Source organism: Crotalus tigris, unplaced genomic scaffold, assembly GCF_016545835.1.
Source record: "Crotalus tigris isolate CLP2741 ecotype Arizona unplaced genomic scaffold, ASM1654583v1 scf7180000018684.1183181, whole genome shotgun sequence".
NCBI lineage: Eukaryota > Metazoa > Chordata > Lepidosauria > Squamata > Viperidae > Crotalus > Crotalus tigris.
The window spans coordinates 475,056-494,398 of NW_024097145.1; the positions used below are offsets into that span (position 1 = coordinate 475,056).

At 47.8% G+C, this 19,343-nt stretch overlaps 1 protein-coding gene across 1 annotated transcript in view; it reads left to right on the forward strand.

Annotated features, from left to right (window-relative positions):
- The window catches only part of ARID3C (AT-rich interaction domain 3C), a 98,233-nt gene that overhangs the window by 62,344 nt on the left and 16,546 nt on the right, over positions 1-19,343 (forward strand). The window contains exon 3 of the mRNA XM_039355401.1: positions 9,118-9,190. Coding sequence (XP_039211335.1) covers positions 9,118-9,190 — 73 coding nt within the window. The remainder of the gene's footprint in view (positions 1-9,117; positions 9,191-19,343) is intronic.

Consider the following 19,343-nt stretch of genomic DNA (forward strand, 5'->3'; position numbering starts at 1 on the left):
CAAGATCTTTTTTTTCCCCGTGAGAAGTTGAAATTGACTGATTGATTGAACCTGTTTTTTTTTTTGCACACAGTGGCGGCCTAAAGCGAAAAGGTTTCATAAAACCCAGCTGAAGGCCTAGGACTGGGGTGACGGTGCGCATGTCCACAGAGAGGGCTTTGAGTGCCGCCTCTGGTACCCGTGCCATAGGTTTGCCACCACTGGTATAGACTAGAGTCTGCTGCTTGAGCACGGGGTTGGACTAGAAGACCTCCAAAGTCCCTTCCAACTCCTAGCCTAGCCTAGCCTAGCCTAGCCTAGCTTAGCTTATCAATTTTTCTATTCTATTCTTTTCTATTCTATTCTATTCTATTCTACTCTACTCTACTCTACTCTACTCTACTCTACTCTACTCTACTCCATTCCATATTTTCTATTCTATTCTATTCTATTCTATTCTATTCTATTCTATTCTATTCTATTCTATTCTATTCTATTCCATTCCATTCCATTCCATTCCATATTTTCTATTCTATTCTACTCTACTCTACTCTACTCTATTCCATTCCATATTTTCTATTCTATTCTATTCTATTCTATTCTATTCTATTCTATTCTATTCCATTCCATTCCATTCCATTCCATTCCATTCCATTCCATTCCATATTTTCTATTCTATTCTACTCTATTCTACTCTACTCTACTCTACTCTACTCTACTCTACTCTACTCTACTCTACTCTACTCCACTCCACTCCACTCAATTCCATTCCATATTTTCTATTCTATTCTATTCTATTCTATTCTATTCTATTCTATTCTATTCTATTCTATTCTATTCTATTCTACTACATAGCAGAAAGAGGAAGCTTGATAGTTCACAAGGTTGATGCTATATGGAACAAAACTCTATCCTGATGACTCAATTGCCAATTGGGTGGAAGGCAGCAGCCAGTCTTTGATCTTTCCAGCCTCTTCGGAATCAGGTTGTAGCTTCTTGGCAGATTTTCAAAAGTTAGCCAAAGTCACCCACAGCATTTGGGAGATGCAGCTCCCTTCATCAGAGGGGCGAGTCCTCTGTGGTGAAGATAGGCAACTTTAAGAGAGGTGGACTTCAACTCCCAGAATTCCCCAGCCAACCAGCCAATTCCGGGAGTTGAAGTCCACAAGTCTTAAAGTTGCCAAAGGTTGGAGACCCCTGTTCTAACAGATGAAAGTGGTCTTCCCTGTTTTCCTGCCGAGATCCTTTGTTGAGCATTTGGTTCATTGTTAGCCACAAGAGAATATGGCTTGGAAGCGAACTAGCCACTCATTCAATAAAAGTTAAATCAATGCGATTTATCTCGGAAAGTGAGTAATTAAATAAGCACCTCAGCTGTATCCTAGATGTAAGAAAGCGCTTAGTAATTCCTTCTCCTGTTTGCTTTGTGTGTGTGCTTATAAAGATGCTTATAGATCCTAGCTTGTCTGGAGTAATGCACCCCAACAGATGTGCCTGTTTCCCAGGCTGGGGTGGGGGAAGCACTTCTGAAAGATTGGGGGCAGGATATAAGACAGTAGGGGTCCCCTACTGCCGTTGACAGGTTGTTGTTGTTGTTATTAGTTGCAAAGTCGTGTCCGACCCATCGCGACCCCATGGACAACGTTCCTCCAGGCCTTCCTATCCTCTACCATCTTCTGGAGTCCATTGAAGCTCAGGCCTACTGCTTCAGGGACTCCATCCAGCCACCTCATTCTCTGTCGTCCCCTTCTTCTCTTGCCCTCAATCTTTCCCAGCATTAGCCCCTTCTCCAGTGAGTCCTTCCTTCTCATTAGGTGGCCAAAGTAGTTGAGTTTCAACTTCAGGATCTGGCTTTTAAAGAACAGTCAGGGTTGATCTCCTCTAGGACTGACCGGTTTGATCGTCTTGCAGTCCAGGGGACTCGCAGGAGTCTTCTCCTGCACCAGAGTTCAAAGGCCTCCATTCTTTGGCGCTCAGCCTTTCTTATGGTCCACCTTTCACAGCCATAGATTGCAACTGGGGAAACCACGGCCTTGACTATACGTACTTTTGCTGGCAGGGTGATGTCTCTGCTTTTTTTTTTTATTGTTGTTGTTGTTGTGTCCTGGGTCAAATGCACCCCTTAACTTTCAGCTTTGTTTAGGATCACATTTAGAGGCCTCATCTTGCCAGGATCTCCAGCAACGAAACACCAAGAATGGCTGCTTGGACCTGTTGTTGCAAATGCCTCTTTTTATTGGCATCATGCTGTTTGCTGAGTTTGTGGTAAAGAGGACTGGTTGGTTGGTAAAATGAGCTGTCTGAGTTTGATGGGTTTTTTTGCAGATGTTTCATGACCCAACTAGGCAACATCATCAGTGCTAGAAGGGAGTGGGGTTGAGGAGGAGGAGGAGGAGGAGGAGGAGGAGGAGGAGGAGGAGGAGGAGGAGGAGGAGGAGGAGAACTGTGGGATCCTTGGTGCTCTCTGAGCTTGGTAGTTTTCTTGCAGACATTTCATGACCTAACTAGGGAACATCATCAGTGCTAGAACGGAGGAGGTGGGGGGTTGTCCTTTATTTATATAGAGGTTAGCCCTATCTGTTGGTTGGGGTGTTCTTGGTGGTTTCTCTTACGCTAGAGTAGCAAATAACACCCCAATCAAGGAAACACGACAAATAATCAAGCAGTTAACAGCAGCCTAATCAGGGAACTCCCACCCAAATCGACAATGCAGGCCACTTGTATATGGACAGGAAGTAAACCCAGTAAAAACATTGCAGATTTTTTGCCTGGAGCAGATCTCCCGATTCACTTTAAAAAGGCTTTCTAATTTGCAAAAGAGTCTAGTTTCCCCTGATAAGTGCATTTGCCTCTGATTTTTTCAGGGGACAGTTAAATGCCCCAAGTGGAGTCTAGCAAAATGCATTTAATCTAATGTTATCAGTGCTGGAAGGGAGTGGGGTTGAGGAGGAGGAGGAGGAGGAGGAATCATCCTTGCTGCTCTCTGAGCTTGGTAGTTTTCTTGCAGACATTTCATGACCCAGCTAGGTAACATCATCATCAGTACTGGAAGGGAGTGGTGTTTGCCCACCCCAATCCTAACCCTCCTACCACTGATGATGTTACCTAGTTGACTCATGAAATATCTGCAAGAAAACAACAAGGCTCAGAGAGCACCCAGCACCCCTCATTTCAACCCCCAGCTGCAAACATTCTCTTTTAATGTTTGGTGACGTTTCCATAGGGGTTGCCCCCAACTCTCCCCTCTTTCTGGGCTGTCCTGGATTCAGGTCTAGCACCCTTCCCCCTCCCTCCCCTCAGTCATTCCTCCCATTGCCCAGAAGGCATCAAGAGTTTGGTAACATAGAATATAGAACAATAGAGTTGGAAGGGACCTTGGAGGTCTTCTAGTCCAACCCACTGCTCAAGCACTGTTTCAGATAAAGGATTGTCCAATCTCTTTTCTTTGTCCTCTTTTGTGGTTGGCTGTGCTTATTGTTGTTAGTTGCGAAGTCGTGTCCGACCCATCGCGGCCCCATGGACAATGTTCCTCCAGGCCTTCCTGTCCTCTACCATCTTCTGGAGTCCCTTTAAGCTCACGCCTACTGCTTCAGTGATTCCATCCAGCCACCTCATTCTCTGTCGTCCCCTTCTTCTCTTGCCCTCCATCTTTCCCAGCATTAGGCTCTTCTCCAGTGAGTCCTTCCTTCTCATTAGGTGGCCAAAGTATTTGAGTTTCAACTTCAGGATCTGGCCTTCTAAAGAGCAGTCAGGGTTGATCTCCTCCAGGACTGACCGGTTTGACCGCCTTGCAGTCCAGGGGACTCGCAGGAGTCTTCTCCAGCACCAGAGTTCAAAGGCCTCCATTCTTTGGCGCTCGGCCTTTCTTATGGTCCACCTTTCACAGCCATACATTGCAACTGGGAAAACTATGGCTCTGCTACCCCCAGCCTGTTCAAGGGTTAAGGACAGCATTCACGTCTTGCTGAGATGGCACCGTTTCAGCTGGCACGCTGCCCGTTCCTGTGAGCTGCCGTGCCAAGCTGTGGAATAGCTGTGACTGCAAATCCTGATTAATGACATCCGATCCCCAGTCTGGGAGCTCCTAGGGCACTTAGGAATGCAAATTGCCTCCAGGATCAGTGCCAAGCTGAGCTGGGAGGGAAGAGTTGGCACGCAGGCTTGCACGCCTGGCCAAGCCGAGGGATTTTCCCTTTTTTCCCTCCCCCTCAGATGGAGCAGTTTGTTTTCCGCTGACGGTGAAGATTTGTTCCGTGGAGACTGCACGCGGGGCATCGGGTAGGACTGACCTGAAATATATAAATTATAACTGTATATCATAGTCCTCGATTTACGACCACCATTGAACCCAATTTCTCTTGTTAAGTGAGAAATTTGCTTCCGGGAGTTTTGTCCCCATTTTTCGACCTTTCTTGACACTTGTCTCAGTTGTTAAGTCAGTCACACGGTTTCCCTGTTGACTTTGCTGGTCAGAAGGTTGCAAACATGGGATCACGTGACCGCAGGACATTGCAACCGTCATAAGTACAAGTCAGTTGCCCAGCATCCAAATTTTGATCGCGGGACCATGGGGATGCTATAATGGCTGTAAGTGTGAAAAGTGGCCCTAAGCAACTTCTTTCAGTGCTGTTGTCACTAAATGGTCACTAAATGAAAGAAGGTTATGGTCACTAAATGAAAGAAGGTAAATTAAATGGTCACTAAATGAAAGAAGGTAAATTAAGGACTACCTCCGATCCCTTGTGAACTCTCAAGCTTCCTCCTTCCGTTATATCAGTGGTTCTCAACCTTTTTAATGCCGTGACCCCCCCAACCGGTCGTAAGTCGAGGACTACTCAACCGGTCGTAAGTCGAGGACTACTCAACTGGTGCAGCACCGTTTGCAGAATGGGACTTTTGGCGGGCTCAGCTGGGCAGAGACAGCCTGGACAATTCCTATTGGCTTTTGAAAGCCAATAGAATTAGACTCTATTCAAGAGAGTCTATTCTATTGGCTTTCAAAAGCCAATAGAATAAAAGGGAGTAGCACAGCTAAGGAAAAGGGGGAAAAAATGGCGGACTGCGTTGTTTGGCGACCCCCGTGAATTGATCGTTCGACCCCAAATGGGGTCCCGACCCACAGGTTGAGAACCACTGCGTTATATATTCAAGATGGACAGTATTTAATATTTATTTGTTATGTATATGTAGGGGTGTGGGTCTATACATATGTTGTATATAGTATGTTTAGGTGTTATGGATGTGTTTCACTTTGAGAGCGGGCAAACTAAATTTCATTTTTTGATGTGTGCCGTTTTGCCCACAGTAAAAAAAAAATGACAATAAAGGTTAAAGGTTACCTTATCTTATCTTATCTTAAATAAGTAAATAAGTAAGTAAATAAATAAATCAGTCAGTCAGTCAGTAAATAAATAAATAATCTTGCAACCATGGGTTTTTTTTTTTTTAGACAAACACGGTTTGTCTTCCTTGCAAAGTCTTGCTATCCCAGTGTGCAGATCCCCACTTCTCCTGGCTGGCGTTCTTGAGTTTCCCCCGAGTCTTCCCTATAAAACTCCTGGGGATCGGAAGGGAGTCCAGGACGGCTCCCTCCTTCCCCATCAATTTTCCTCCCTGGATGCTAGAGGTCAGAGGTCATCCAGGAGCTGCCCCCTTCTTGCTAATTGCCCTGATGAAGGGGGAGGGGGCGGTGGGGCTTTGCATGTAATCCCTACAGGTGTCAGCGGAGGCTCAACGGAGGATCAGGGACTGTCATCAAATATTTATCTCTCCCACCCACACAAGGGTTAAAGGTCGGTGCTGGGCTGGGGCTGGGGGTGGGGGGGTCAGCTATGCTCTCCTGGGGGACGAGCAAGCTGAGTCCATCCATCATGGCTCAGCCAGGAGTTGCCACCACCAACTTTGCAGCTTGCAAGCTTCAGGAATGGGGAGGGAGAGGCGGAATTAGACGCTGTAACCGCACCCCCCACCCCAAGCTGGCCAAACCCATAAAGGGTTGAAGCACATTTGTTCTGGGGTGGAGGAATCCTTATAAATCCTTTTATTTATAAAGCCTTAGTAAGGCCACACCTGGAATGCTGCATCCAGTTTTGGTCACCGCATTACAAAAAAAGATGTGGAGACTTGGGAAAAAGTGCAGAGAAGAGCAACTAAGAGGATTAGGCTAAGATATATGAAGAACGGCTGCAGGAATTGAGTACGGCTAGTCTAAAGAAAAGAAGGACCAGGGGTGACAGGATAGCAGAGTTCCAGTATTTGAAGGGCTGCCACAAATAAGAAGGGGGGGGGGGTGTTAAGCTCTTCTCCAAAGCTCTAGAAGGCAGGACAAGAAACAATGGATGGAAACCAACCAAGAAGAGAAGCAACCTGGGACTAAGGAGAAACTTCCTAACAGTGAGGACAATTAACCAACTTAGTTGTGGATGCTCCATCACTGGAGGTTTTTGAGAAAAAAAACTGGACAACCATTTGTCTGAAATGGCATAGGGCAGGGGTGTCAAACTCAATAAAATATATATATATATACATTGCTTACTGGTGTACACCGCTTAGAGAGTGCTTGCACTTAAAGCGGTATATAAGTCTCATAAATAAATAAATAAAATAAATAAAATTTCATTGAGGGCCGCATCAGCATTGCGGTTGCCCTTGGGGGGGGGGTGTGCAGCCTACTGGGTGGGTGTGGCCTACTGGGTGGGCGTGGCCAGCTCTACATCATTCGTGTCAAGGGTGCCTGTGGGGGCCTGGGCAGGAGTGGGACAGATCTGAGGGTCTCTGGCAGAAGGGGGTGGGACCGGGGTAGTAGGCGAGGGCCATTTGCTGGCCACTTCCAAGCAATGATGCATTTCTTCATTCCTCACAAAGGGTGACACCTCCCCAGCATGCACCCAGGGGGCGGGGCCGACACGGCAGAGGCTGGTTCCTCGCTGTTTCCGGACAGCCTTGTGGAGCTAAGACTGAATGTGTTTCAGCATAGATGGCCACCACAAAATTGTACATTGGCTCCCGGCCGGCCTGGGCCATCACCAAGGCAGCGGGGGCTGTTCCCTCACTGTTTCCAGGATGGCTTCGCGGGCCACATGAAACCACTTCGTGGGCCGCATCCGGCTCCCGGGCCTTGTGTTTGACATGTCTGGCATAGGGCTTCCTTCTTGAGCAGGGGGTTGGACTAGAGGACCTCGAAGGTCCCATCCAGCTCTCTGTTTTGACTGAGGGGGTCTCGTGGTGGGAGGAAAGAGAAGGGCAGAAGTGGGAGTCCAGGAAGAAGCAGTTTTCTGCTTTTTTGCATTGGCCCAAAACCCAACCTGGTGCGGGAGGGGATAATCAGACTCCCCCAGCGAGGGTCCGGTTAGAAGTTGGTTCACCTCTGAACGTCTTGATTGGAAGGAGGTTTTTTGGGGTTCCATCCTTTTCTGATGGAAAACAGCAAACAATACTTTGGGAGGGGGGTTAAGGAAGGCAGGAGAGAGAAAGAGAAATTAAGAGGAACTGTGAAATGAAAGCAAAGAAGGTTTATGGTTGCAATATAATTTTATTTGGGTTTTTTTTTTTGCTTTGATTGGGAGTTGCCCAAAGTTGGATAGAAGATGGGTGGATATAGAAGGAAGGAAGGGAGGGAGGGAGGGAGGGAGGGAGGGAGGGAGGGAGGAAGGAAGGAAGGAATATGAGTGAGAGGAAGAAAAGGAAAGATGGAAGGAGTAATGGAGGGAAGGGAAGAAGGAAGGTAAGTAGGTAGGTAGGTAGGTAGGTAGGTAGGTAGATAGATAGATAGATAATAAATGGATGGATGAATGCATGGATGGATAGATATAAATTGATAATTAGATAGATAGATAGATAGATAGATAGATAGATAGATAGATAGATAGATAGATAGACAGACAGATAGATAGATAGATAGATAGATAGATAGATAGACGGATAGATAGGATAGAAGATAGAGATAGATAGATAGATAGATAGATAGATAGATAGATAGATAGATAGATAGATAGATAGATAGAAGGGAGGGAGGAAAGGAGGGAAGATGGGTGAGAAAAGGAAAGGAAAGAAGGAAGGAGTAATGGAAGGAAGGAATATGAGTGAGAGGAAGAAAAGAAGGAAAGATGGAAGGAATAATGGAGGGAAGGGGAGAAGGAAGGGAGGAAGATAGATAGATAAAAGGGAGGGAGGGAGGAAAGGAAGGAAGATGGAGAGGAAGGAAAAGAAAGACGGAAGGAGTAATGGAGGGAAGGGAAGAAGGAAGGTAGATAGGTAGGTAGACAGATAGAGACAGATAGATAAATAAAAGGGAGGGAGAGGAAAGAAAGGAAAATGGGTGAGAAAAGGAAGGAAAGAAAAGAAGCATGGAGTAATGGAAGGAAGAAATATGAGTGAGGAAGAAAAGAAGGAAGGAGAGTAATGGAGGAAGGAAAGAAGGAAGCAAGATAGATAAAAGGGAGGAAGATGGAGAGGAAGGAAAAGAAAGAAGGAAGGAGTAGTGGAGGGAAGGGGATAAGAAAGGAAGGAAAGAAGAAAGGAAGGAGGCAAATGTAAAACTAAATGTGATATTTAAATTCACAGAAGAGCAGTTTTGTAACTGAAGGTCTCATGTGGGTGTGGGTGTAGGGGGGGGGAGTGAGTGGGTGTTGCTACGGCCATTATTTGGGAGTGCTTGGCTAGCAGATCTCTGAAGAAGCCTGCTAGCCCAGAGGGTGCAGGAAGCCCTGGGTTGTGGTGGGGGTCTTGGAAATAGATGGGGTGGGAGTTCAGGACGGCTGGGTGCACTTCAACTAGGAAAGAAAGCCATTTTCTGCAGTTGCTTCGATTGGATGTATAGGGAGACCACTAAGAGATCCCAGGGTAGGGGACAGAGGAAAATTGAAAAAAACAAAAAACCACCCACTCCCAAGAAAAAGGGAAAGGAAAAACCACCCATCTTGAGAAATGCAGGAAGGGGCTGGTTCTGCACTCAGGGTTACAGCTACCTTGTTCTTTTTTTCCTGTGTTGTCCTGTGTTCATATGCTGCTCCTCTCATTACGCAAAGCGAGTCTGAGTGGCTGACCAAGGCCTCTTTGGCCTTCCAGTTGCTCTTGGGGGGGCTCCTGCCAGTCCCCCCCCACACACACTGATGCCCACTATTTCTTTCCCCTCTGCAGCTCTACGAGTTGGATGGAGACCCCAAACGGAAGGAATTTCTGGATGATCTGTTCAGCTTCATGCAGAAGAGAGGTGAGTGTATAGGTGGGTCTTCCTTCCTTCCTTCCTTCCTTCCTTCCTCCTTTCCCTTCCTTCCTTTCCTCTCATTCTCCTCCTTTTCTTCCTTCCTTCCTCTCATTCCCCTTTTCTTCCATCCTTTCTTTCCTTCCTTCCCTTCCTCTCATCTCCCTTCCTTCCTTCTTCCCTCCCTCTCCCTACCTTCTCTCATCCCCTCCTTTTCTTCCTTCCTATCTTCCTTCCTTCCTCTCATTCCCATCTCCTTCCTTCCTCTCCTTCCCCTTTTGTCTTCCCTCCCTCCCTTCCTCCTCCTCCTTTCCTTCCTCTCATCCCCTCCTTTTCTTCCTTTCCTTTCCTTCCTTCCCTTCCTTCCTTCCTTCCTTCCTTCCTTCCTTCCTTCCTTCCTTCCTTCCTTCCTTCCTTCCCTTCCTCTCATTCCCCTTTTCTCCTCCCTCCCACCCTCCCTTCCTTTCCTTTCTCTCATCCCCCCTCCTTTTGTTCCTTCCTTCCTTCCTTCCTTCCTTCCTTCCTTCCTTCCTTCCTTCCTTCCTTCCCTTCCTCTCATTCCCATGTCCTTCCTATCATTCCCCTTTTCTCCTCCCTCCCTTCCTTTCCTTCCTCTCATTTCCTCCTTTTGTTCCTTCCTTCCTCCCTCCCCCTCCCTCCCTTCCTTCCTCTCATCCCCCTCCTTTTCTTCCTTCCTTCCTTCCTCTCATTCCCATCTCCTTCCTCCCCCCTCCCTTTTCCCATCCCAGGCCAATCCCTGCCTGCCCCACCCCCATTCATTAGCGCCCCATTAACCTCTGCCTGGGGTTGAGGGCTATCGAGCGGCAGGTTGATTAATCCAGCGGTTGGAAAAGGGCTCTAATTGATGGCAACCTCTGGGTGGCGTCAGAGGCCGTGGGGGAGGGGCTTGGGAAAGGGCTCTCTGGTTTGATGGGGTGGGGGAGGCGGGGGTCAGAGGTTAAAGCATTTATCGAATCCCCTCAATTGTTGGAACTTCCTATTTATCCCAACTGGGCCCAATAACAAAACCCGGCACCGATTTCCAATGCCAGAGGGCCGTCCATCAAGGCTGCCGTTAAAATGGCTGCGGCAGCTTTGAGGCCGGGGACGAAGGGACCGACCACCCCAGGGCTGCTGCAGGTGAGGTCAAAAAAGTCAAGATGGAGGCTAGAGCCAGATGAATAAAAAACCCCTCTGCTGTCTTCCAATGCCGAGCTAAGGACGCTTCTGGCAAGAGTGCCCCTGAGCTTATCCAGAAGTCACTTATCCAGAAGTCACTTATTACTCCCGCAGTCAGGGGCATACAGCAGCAGGGCACCCTCAACTAACGGCCACAAGGGAGCCCAAAATTGTTGTTTCTAAGTGAGGCAGTTGTGAGATTTGCCCCATTTTGCAGCCTTTCTTGCCACACCGATTAAGTGAATGATTGCAGTTGTTAAGTGAGTAACACGGTCGTTAAGCGAACCCGGGTTCCCCCTTGACTTGTCAGAAGGTCACAAAAGGGGACCACATGATCTGTGGGACACCACAACCATCATAAGTACATGCCAGTTGCCAACTGTCCAAATTTTGATTAGAGAGGAAGGAAAGAAGGAAGGAAGATGAGTGAGAAAGGTGAGAGAGGGCAGGAGGAAGGAAGGAAGGAAGGAAGGAAGGAAGGAAGGAAGGAAGGAAGGAAGGAAGGAAGGAAGGAAGGAATGTGACAGTGGGAGTGAGGGAGGAAGGAAGGAAGGAAGGAAAGAAGGAAGATGAGATAGGAAAGCAAGGGAGACAGGAAGGAAAAAAGGAACGAAAGAAGGAAGATGAGAGAAAAAGGAAGAAATGCAGGCAAGAGAGGAAAGTGAGGGAAGGAGGAAGCAAGGAAGGAAAATGAGTGAGAAAAAGAAAGGAAGGCAAGAGAGAAGGAAGGAAGGAAGGGAAGGAAGGAAGAAATGTGAGGGTGGGAGGGAGGGAGGAAGGAAGGGAGGAAAGAAGATGAGGTAGGAAAGCAAGGGAGACAGAAAGGAAAAAGGAACGAAAGAAGGAAGATGAGAGAAAAATGGAGTAAGGCAAGGGAAGGAGGAAGGAAGGAAGGAAAATGATTGAGAAAAAGGAAGGAGGGAAGGAAGGAAGGAAGGAAGGAAGGAAAGAGAGGAGAAAGCAGAAAAGGAAGGAAGGAAGGAAGGAAGGAAGGAAGGAAGGAAGGAAGGAAGGAAGGAAGGAAGGAAGGGAGGATCTGGACTGCCTGCAGATGACAGAGACCCCCCCTTCCCCCAAGATACACGGCCCCTCCACTGTGCGCCTGGCCCTCATTATTCTCCCTGAACTAATTAAGCGGCTTTCTCCTGCCTGCGATAAGGGTGCTAATTAAGAGCTTTTCTTGTGGCTGCACATCTGTATTGGAAAGCCCTTTGTGAGGCTCCGGTAGGGGGATCGAATCCCCCCGGGGGTGGGGCTGGGGCGCTCTCGATGCCCATCGATTGTCACTTGGAGAGATAAGGGGCAAAGTGCGCCCCCCCCTTGAGCCCGAAGGAGAGGAATTGCTGGGATGGGGGGCTGAGCCTTTCTGCCTCTTTGGAGATCTGCTCTTCCGGCACAATTTGAGCCTCACACAAGCGACAGGCATGAGAAGCTGGGGGGAAGCCCCCACCACTTGTGCTCCAGTTTTCCTGAACTTTGTGCCTGCCCCTCTCCCCTCCATGCTGGCTGGGGATGATGGCACTGCAGTTCCTTGCATTTAGAGGAAGCAAGGCTGCTGTCATCCCTGCCCAAATTGTTGTTGTTGTTAGTTGCAGAAGTCGTGTCCGACCCATCGCGACCCCATGGACAACGTTCCTCCAGGCCTTCCTGTCCTCTACCATCTTCTGGAGTCCATTTAAGCTCATGCCTACTGCTTCCGTCACTCCTTCCAGCCATCTCATTCTCTGTCGTCCCCTTCTTCTATTGCCCTCAATCTTTCCCAGCATTAGGCCTTCTCCAGTGAGTCCTTCCTTCTCATTAGGTGGCCAAAGTATTTGAGTTTCAACTTCAGGATCTGGCCTTCTAAAGAGCAGTCGGGGTTGATCTCTTCTAGGACTGACCGGTTTGAACGCCTTGCAGTCCAAGGGACTCGCAGGAGTCTTCTCCAGCACCATAGTTCAAAGGCCTCCATTCTTTGGCGCTCAGCCTTTCTTATGGTCCAACTTTCACAGCCATACATTGCAAGTGGGAAAACCATGGCCTTGACTATATGCACTTTTGTTGGCAGGGTGATGTCTCTGCTTTTTAGGATGCTGTCTAGATTTGCCATAGCTTTCCTCCCCAGGAGCAAGCGTCTTCTAATTTCTTGGCTGCAGCCCCATCTGTGGTGATCTTGGAGCCCAGGAAGATAAAATCTGTCACTACCTCCATTTCTTCCCCATCTATTTGCCAGGAATTGAGAGGGCCGGATGCCATGATCTTGGTTTTCTTAACCAGATTGGCACCTTATAAAATCATGGGGCTGGAAGGGACCTTGGAGGTCATCTAGTCCAACCCCCTGCCCAAGCAGGAGACCTTATACCATTCCAGTCAAATGGCTGTTCAGTCTCTTCTCAAAAACCTCCAGTGTTGGAGCATTCAAAACTTCTGGAGGCAAGTCATTCCACTGATTAATTAAAAAAGTAACAGAATAACAGAGTTAGAAGGGATCTTGGAGGTCTTCTAGTCCACCCCCCCACTCCACCCCGCTCAAGCAGGAGATCCTGTACCATTTCAGACAAATGGCTGTCCAGCTTCTTCTTAAAAACTAACTCACAACTTCTGGAGGCAAGCAGTTCCACTGGTTTGATTGTTCTTACTGTCAGGAAATTTCTCCTTAATTCCTTGATTAGTTTCCATCTGTTGCTTCTTGCTCTGCCTTCAGGTGCTTTGGAGAGAAAATCAAGCCCCTTTTCCCAGTGACAGATCCTCAAGAATTGGAAGGCTGCTATCGCATCTCTCTTCCCCTTCATAAACAAACAAAAAAATTGTTCACATTTGTAATCTTGTGAGTGTGACTTCCCAAGAACCCTGCAGAGTAGACCAGCATCGATCCCCACCCCACAGCTGAGAAGACTGAGAGAAGCCAGTCGCAAAAAAAAAAACGTGCTGCCAAGTTAGTGGTATAACTGACCATGGGAATTGTCTCCAGCAAGAACGGCTGCTGGAATTGGGTATGTCTAGTTTAATGAAGAGAAGGACGAGGGGGGGGACATGATAACCGTGTTCCAATATCTCAGGGGTTGCCACAAAGAAGAGGGAGTGAAGCTATTCTCCAAAGCACCTGAGGGCAGGACAAGAAGCAACGGATGGAAACTAACCAAAGAGAGAAGCAACCTAGAACTGAGGAGAAACTTCCTGACAGTGAGAACAATTAACCAGTGGAACAACCTGCCTCCAGAAGCTGTGAATGCTCCAACACTGGAGGTTTTTATGAAGAGACTGGACAGCCATTTATCTGAAATGGTATAGGGTTTCCTGCCTGAGCAGGGGGTTGGACTAGAAGATCTCCGAGGTCCCTTCCAGTTTCTTCTTCTTCTTCTTCTTCTTCTTCTTCTTCTTCTTCTTCTTCTTCTTCTTCTTCTTCTTCTTCTTCTTCTTCTTCTTCTTCTTCTTCTTCTTCTTCCTTCTTCTTCTTCTTCTTCTTCTTCTTCTTCTTCTTCTTCTTCTTCTTCTTCTCCTCCTCCTCCTCCTCCTCCTCCTCCTCCTCCTCCTCCTCCTCCTCCTCCTCCTTCTTCTTCTTCATCATCATTATATGAAATTTAAATAAATTAATAAATACAAGAGGGGAAGATCTGACGCCCTCCAAATGCCTTTAAGCCTTATCTGGTCTTTTCCCAAGCGAAAGCTTCCAGTCTGGGGGAAATTCCTGAAATACAGGCAGTGAACAGTAAAGTAGCTAGTTTGAACTCTATACATTTTGAGTCTAGTTGTGCCTGACAACAGATCCAGGAGAGCTATAAACTTGCTTTGGAGCAGCCCTTGGGAAGCCAGGCTGGGCTTTCTCAAGGCTGCCTCTGCTTCACAGCCCACCTTCTGACTCACAGCCATCCTTTGACTCTTCTCCGCCACAAACAATGCATTGCTGGGCGATGATGCCCCCAGGGAATCACAAGTTGGGTTTTTTTTTTTTAGAATATTTACCCAGGCTGGGCGTTTCTGGAGAAACAGGTTCTCCCTGATCTTCCTCCCCTTGCAGGGCCAGCCCCTTGGGGCGGGGCAGGATTGCAAAGGGGGAGGAGGGTCCTAAGTAGAGGTGGAGAAGAAGCTGTTCCCCCCCCTCGCCCGCCCCTCATTGGAACCAGGTTGGAGGTCTGGAGCCTTTCCTGTGTGCCTCTTGTGCTTGCTCAGGAGGTCTCCTTCCTCCCTGCCAAGCCGTGGGTGGGTTGAATGACCCTTGGCAGACAACTCGCCCGGCCTCTTGAGGACTGACCAGGCCGGTCCACCCTGTCCATCCAGTGGCTTCTTCTCTCTTTGCCCTTCCCAACGCCTCGAGGGGCTTGTCTGTGGAAGTGCTGCTCTCTTTTTGTCTCTGCAGAAAAGGGACACTCTGCAGGCGGCAGAGGAATATGCACCTTCTTTGGATGGGGGAAGAGAATGTGTTGCTCTCTGGACCATCCAGAATCCGGGCCTTCCTTCCTTCCTTCCTTCCTTCCTTCCTTCCTTCCTTCCTTCCTTCCTTCCTTCCTTCCTTCCTCCCTCCCTTCCCTTCCCTTCCCTTCCCTTCCCTTCCCTTCCTTTCTCCTTCCCTCCTCTCCTCTCCTTTCCTCTCCTTCCCTTTCCTTCCTTTCCCTTCCCTTCCCTTCCCTTCTTTCCAGTCCTTCCTTCCTTGCTCCCTTTCTTCCCTCCTTCCCTCCCTCCCTCCTTCCTTTCTTCTTTCCTTTCCTTCCCTTCCTTTCCTTCTTTCCTTCCTTCCTTCCTTCCTTCCTTCCTTCCTTCCTTCCTTCCCTTCCTTTCTCCTTCCCTTCCCTCCTCTCCTCTCCTTCCCTTTCCTTTCCTTTCTCTTCCTTTCCTTTCCTTTCCCTTCCCTTCCATTCTTTCCAGTCCTTCCTTCCTTGCTCCCTTTGTTCCCTCCCTCCCTCCCTCCCTCCTTGCTTCTTTCCATTCCTTCCCTTCCTTTCCTTCTTTCCTTCCTTTTCCTTCCTTCCTTTCCTTTCCTTCCCTTCCCTCCTATACTTTCCTTTCTTTTCCTTTCCTTTCCTTCTTTCCTTTCCTTCCCTTCTTTTCTTTCCTTTCCTTTCTTTCCCTTCCCTTCCCTTCCCTTTCCTTTTCTTGGCTTAGTTTTAGCCTTGCAGAGGGGAAAGGTCCCCAGAGCGCTTTTGTAAAAATGAAAACCGGACTCACTCTGGCCTCAAGTTCCTCATCTCAAAAATAACAATACCTGAAGGTGGGGTCCTTGGTGCTCTCTGAGCTTGGTGGGTTTCTTGCAGATCTTTCATGACCCAACTACTGTGTTTCCCCCCAAATTAAGACCTATCCCGAAAATAAACTCTCGCTTGATTTTTTTACGCCTGTACCTAATATAAACCCTACCTCCCGCCCAAATAAGCCCAAGTAAAGAGCCTGTGCAGCTGGCCGCCTACCCATTCCGTCTGGTTGTTCGCGATGCTGCGAGTTGAGGCGAGGCAGGTAGGGGAGGAGGTGGAGTTGCCCCCATGTGCCCCGCACCCGCGTACCTCAGGGTCCCTGCAGCCAGGCTCCCCACACCCTCACACCTGCCTCGCCTCGCGGTGGCGACATCAACCGCCCCGTCCAGCAGGAGCCCGTGTGGCTGCAGGCAGCCTACTTCTTCTGCAGCTGCTCGAGCGTGTCGCCTCCAGCCTCCGTTCTTGGCTGCTGAGGCCTTTGCTGAAGGCCTCTGCCAGTGAAACAGAGGCCGGGGCGACGTGCACGAGTGGTGGTGAGCAGCCGCAGAAGAAGAGGGTCAGTGGCAGCCATGTGGGCTCCTGCTGGATGGGGTTGTTGGTACTGCCACCGCAAGGTGAGACAATGGGAAAAATAATACACCCCCCCAAAATAAGACCTAATGGCTTTTGGAGGCTATATATATGTGTGTGTGTTTTCTGAGGTTTTCGCGGGTATTTGTATGTAGGTCTTTGGTTGTTCGGGTTTTCTCCCACGTAAAATTGGAAGTGTCTTGGCGACATTTCGACGAAGTCCCATTCGTCATCTTCAGGCTGGTGTTTTCAGCTTCGTGCTTTGAGCAGCAATGTGTGGTCTTAGCTGTTTCTTCCTTTTAACTGCCAGTGGGGGTATGAACTGATTGGGTGGGAGCTTGGCTGTGTTCTGATTGGGTGGAGGTGTGTTCTGAATGGTTAGGGGCTTGGCTGTGCTCTGATTGGCTGGGGGAGTGTTCTGTTTGGTTGTGCTCAGGTTAGTCTGAGTTGCAGAGGGGTTTAAGATTTTGGGCTGCCTTGCTATTTTTTGGCTTCGCGTTCGTGGTCGTGCCTCCTCTTCATGGAGGGTGTCAGTTTGCTTCATGTATGGATTGGAGGGGTTTAAAGTGGCTAATGATGCAGCTGTGGTCTGGATTTGGTTTGTGGTCGTGCCTCTCATCGGTGTGGTTTGGGTTTGTTTTTTGCATGGATGTGTGGTGGTGACATCCTGTGTGGTTTTTGTGAGTGTGGGTCTGGTATCATTTTTTGTGTTAGGGAGTCGTTTGTCAATAAAGGCGGGTTTCCAAATGGCTGGTAGGCGGGAGGTATCATCTCGCTTGTTCATGCTGTGTGGGCGTTTTTCTATCTCGATGGCTTCTCTGATTATTCTGTTATTAAAATGTTCACTTTTGGCAATGGTTCTGGTATTTTTAAAGTCAATTTCATGTCCTGTGGCTTTAAGGTGTTGGACCAGGGAAGATGTTGGTTCCTCTTTTTTGACTGAGTTCTTATGTTCTTCAATGCGTGCACTTATTCTTCTGTTGGTTTGTCCAATGTATGTGGTGGGACAAGTGGTGCATGGGATTTCGTATACTCCTTGATTTTCTAATTCAATTTTATCTTGGGGGTTTCTAAGGATGGTGGATATTTTTCTGGCCTCAGATAAGTAGAAGACACCCTTCATAATCTTGCCCACATGGGAAGAAAAACTGGACAACTTCCTCACACACCTCAATACCTACACCCCAAATGACAGTCACCATGGAAACAGAAACTAACAACCAAATTCCCTTCCTGGAAGCTCTTAGTCTACAAGAAATCCAATGGCTCCCTAGGACACACCATCTACCAGAAGAAAACACACACAAAGCCGCTATCTGCACGCTTCTCTCACACCACCACCCAGCACAGATCAACTCTGTAGCCAAGACCCTCATCTCCAGAACAAAACGCTTAGCTGACGAACACCACCTAAAACCCGAACTACACACTCTCACCAATGTACTAACATCCAATGGATTCCATAGAAATAAGATTACAAACCTAATCCAAAAAGAAACCCCCACTAAAAACCAAGACAAAGAACAAGAAAACGGCAAAGCCATCCTCCCATACATAAAAGGCATCACAGACAGAATCAGTAAGATCCTCCATAAAACACAACATCAAAACAGCATTCTGCACAAACAGAAAAATATCCACCATCCTTAGAAACCCCAAAGATAAAATTGAATTAGAAAATCAAGGAGTATACGAAATCCCATGCACCACTTGTCCCACCACATACATCGGACAAACCAACAGAAGAATAAGTGCACGCATTGAAGAACATAAGAACTCAGTCAAAAAAGAGGAACCAACATCTTCCCTGGTCCAACACCTTAAAGCCACAGGACATGAAATTGACTTTAAAAATACCAGAACCATTGCCAAAAGTGAACATTTTAATAACAGAATAATCAGAGAAGCCCTCGAGATAGAAAAACGCCCACACAGCATGAACAAGCGAGATGATACCTCCCGCCTACCAGCCATTTGGAAACCCGCCTTTATTGACAAACGACTCCGTAACACAAAAAATGATACCAGACCCACACTCACAAAAACCACACAGGATGTCACCACCACACATCCACACAAAAAACAAACCCAAAGCCACACCGATGAGGAGGCACGACCACAAACCAGAATCCAGACCACAGCTGCATCATTAGCCACTTTAAACCCCTCCAATCCATACATGAAGCAAACTGACACCCTCCATGAAGAGGAGACACAACCACGAACGAGAATCCAAAAAATAGCAAGGCAGCCCAAAATCTTAAACCCCTCTGCAACTCAGACTAACCTGAGCACAACCAAACAGAACACTCCCCCAGCCAATCAGAGCACAGCCAAGCCCCTAACCATTCAGAACACACCTCCACCCAATCAGAACACAGCCAAGCTCCCCCCAATCAGTTCATACCCCCACTGGCAGTTAAAAGGAAGAAACAGCTAAGATCACACATTGCTGCTCAAAGCATGAAGCTGAAAACACCAGCCTGAAGATGACGAATGGGACTTCGTCGAAACGTCGCCAACCCGAACAACTATATATATATATATATATATATATATATATATATATATATATATATATATATATATATAGTGAGAAATAAAATGATCACCAGGGTAATAAAAACTATAAAATTTATTAAAAAGCGCCTAGCTTTCGCCGTCACCTGCCGGCATCCTCAGGGCTAGTGCGCCAGGGAGTGAGAGAGTCACTTTTATAGGTGCAGTGAAGTCTGCGCACGACTCCTCGACCTCGTCATCGGGCCTAAATAGGGTGACTGCGCATGATTGGTCTGTTCCTTTCTATTCATTTCAACTGCACGTTCATCCTCCTCCATCCTTCTTTCCCTCAATATATATATCTTATTTTCAGGGAAATATGGTAGGTAACATCATCGGTGCTAAACGGGAGTGGGCTACGTGGAGAGGAGGAGGAAGAAGACTGTAGGGTCCTTGGTGTTCTCTGAGCTTAATTGTTTTCTTGCAGACATTTCATGATCCAACTAGGTAACATCATCAGTGCTAGAAGGGAGTGGGGTTGCTTTCTGTTGATATACAAGACCAGTCTAGCACTGACGACGTTACCTAGTTGGGTCGTGAAAGTTCTGCAAGAAAACAACCAAGCTCAGAGAGCACCAAGGACCCCATAGTCGTTGTCGTCATTGTCCTCCTCCTCCTCCTCCTCCTCCTCCTCCTCCTCCTCCTCCTCCTCCTCCTCCTCCTCCTCCTCCTCTCCACAAACCTCCCTC